The following is a 2,018-nucleotide window of genomic DNA, read 5'->3' as shown; positions in this document are numbered from 1 at the left end:
AATTACCATATACTCCCAGGCCAGGTATAGGGACCCTCTGACATAAGCAGATGTTTTTCTTCTAATAAAAGTGACTGTGTAATGATGGGATTATTAATGCAGGGGTTATAGGGAAAATCCCCCTTGAGCGTTGTCTGCCTTTGAACTTCTAATACATTTTTGCTACTGCTTCTGTTTTTATTTAGGAGCAGTACAAATTCTGTTACGAGGTGGCTCTGGAGAGCTTGAATGCCTTCTGAAAGAAAGGGGAAAAACATGCAAAGCAATCTTCTCTTCTTCCTCAGAATGACATCTCATCTCATCACAGACTCATCGTTCAGTCTTTCCTCTGAGCTTCTGTGATGAGAACAGGAAACTAAAGTTCAACCCTTCGCTGTAAAATACTGTATAAATAAAACAAAACGTTACTTGCCATTTCTTTCTTCTTCTGTCAATGTCCAGCATCAGAGCGTGTATCCTGGACCGTGAAGTGATCTTGTACAGTCCTATTCCTTTTTAGCTATACGCCTTGAATGTTACCCATCAATGTAAAGAACGACGGTAAAAAAACAAAAGCTTCTTTTTACATGCCAGCTGGGAATAACCAAATAGACTTTCCCTGAGCTCTGTACAGATTTAAAGAAAATCAAAAAAATCCAAACAAAGCTTAAGTGAATTTGCAGAAAAATGTGAGGACGGATATTTTTGTTATTCTGATGATTTTTGTGGTTCCTCCCTTTGGTGCGTTTTCACTCTGCCTGCTTTCTCATACACGTGTGCCGCTCGCCTACAGACCAGCGTAAAGATTTTTCAAAGGTTGGAAGTTTTGGGTAATATTTGTTCTATCGCTGTTTCTGTCTTTTCTTTTCGTGTTTGTTCTTTCTAAAAATAGACTTTGCCATTTTGGTTTTGGTTTCTTGATGTAGGCAGTGAATGTTAAAGATTAAATATGCATCTGAAGTATTGTCTGTTTGTCATTTGCACTTTATATGTTACCTCCAAGGGTGAATCTCACAAATAACTACTGTATAGTGAGAAATTATGTTTAGGATCAAGAAAATGGAGGCTATTTTAAGACCATGAACTGCCTAATTTTCAGTAGTCTATTGTAAGGTCGTAAGGTGTAAAAGAAAAAAGAAAAGAAAATAAGTTTCAAAATAAGCTTAATTTGCTTAATAAAAAAAATAAATACATATAGTATATATACAATGGCGCGGGAAGGGGGGTGCTGCGGGGGCTGCAGCCCCCCCCGTCATAGCATCAGCCCCCCCTGGTGGGGGGCTGTGGACTAACCTAATATTGTACTTAAAAAACGTGAAAAAAATTAAAATAAAAAAATTAAAAACAGACATAACAATGTGTTTAATGTGGGATTAAGATATAGTGTATAAGATATAAACTAATGATTAATTATTTTAATATTTCGTTGATAAAAGACTAACCTAGCCTCCTCAGGAATGCTTCCGTCACCATCAGAATAATTGGCTTCCGTCAGAATAATGGGCGTTTACTAGCCGCTCTCAAGCGCACGACCGCATGCATCATTTTGCCACAAAGAACCGGCTGAAGAAATGATTATGAATTTGTCAAAAATAGCAAGGAGACATTTAATTGTTTATTAATAAAATGGTGTTTTCTGTGTCGCTGCAAAGACGATGCGGACTCGCCATGAACGCAAGAGAGAAATGCACATTTCATATGGATTAGGCCTACATATTCAGAGAGTAGCCTAATTTATTTTCGTTTTGAATATTTTCGTTTAAAAGTATACATTTTTAAGCTTTCTATAATATATAGCCTATATTTCTCAAAACTGTCTGTGAGGCACAAGCTGAGTTTCTGCGCCCTCCAGTTCACGTGCAATACAAGTGATGTGCCGGCACCTTATTACATTGTCTGCTAATATATTTGCTTGTTTTATTAAATACAGGCAATGGGTTGATAAAATATTGATCAAAATTAAGATACAATTTATACAAAACGAAAATCTTTTAAACAGAGTCTTTCTACAAAACAAAACTCAATAAAGTGGTCAAAAT

At 36.4% G+C, this 2,018-nt stretch overlaps 1 protein-coding gene across 5 annotated transcripts in view; it reads left to right on the top strand.

Moving 5' to 3' along the window:
* The window catches only part of LOC109091128 (receptor-type tyrosine-protein phosphatase T-like), a 236,531-nt gene extending 235,589 nt beyond the window's left edge, over nucleotides 1-942 (top strand). For all 5 annotated transcript variants that reach the window (XM_042758908.1, XM_042758907.1, XM_042758906.1 and 2 more), the window contains one exon: nucleotides 186-942. In XM_042758908.1, the coding sequence (XP_042614842.1) occupies nucleotides 186-239 (54 nt within the window). In that variant the 3' untranslated portion in view covers nucleotides 240-942. The remainder of the gene's footprint in view (nucleotides 1-185) is intronic.
* The last annotated feature ends 1,076 nt before the right edge of the window (nucleotides 943-2,018 follow it).

This window comes from Cyprinus carpio, chromosome A6, assembly GCF_018340385.1.
Source record: "Cyprinus carpio isolate SPL01 chromosome A6, ASM1834038v1, whole genome shotgun sequence".
Taxonomy (NCBI): Eukaryota; Metazoa; Chordata; class Actinopteri; order Cypriniformes; family Cyprinidae; genus Cyprinus; species Cyprinus carpio.
This window is presented reverse-complemented; position numbering and strand designations above follow the sequence as displayed.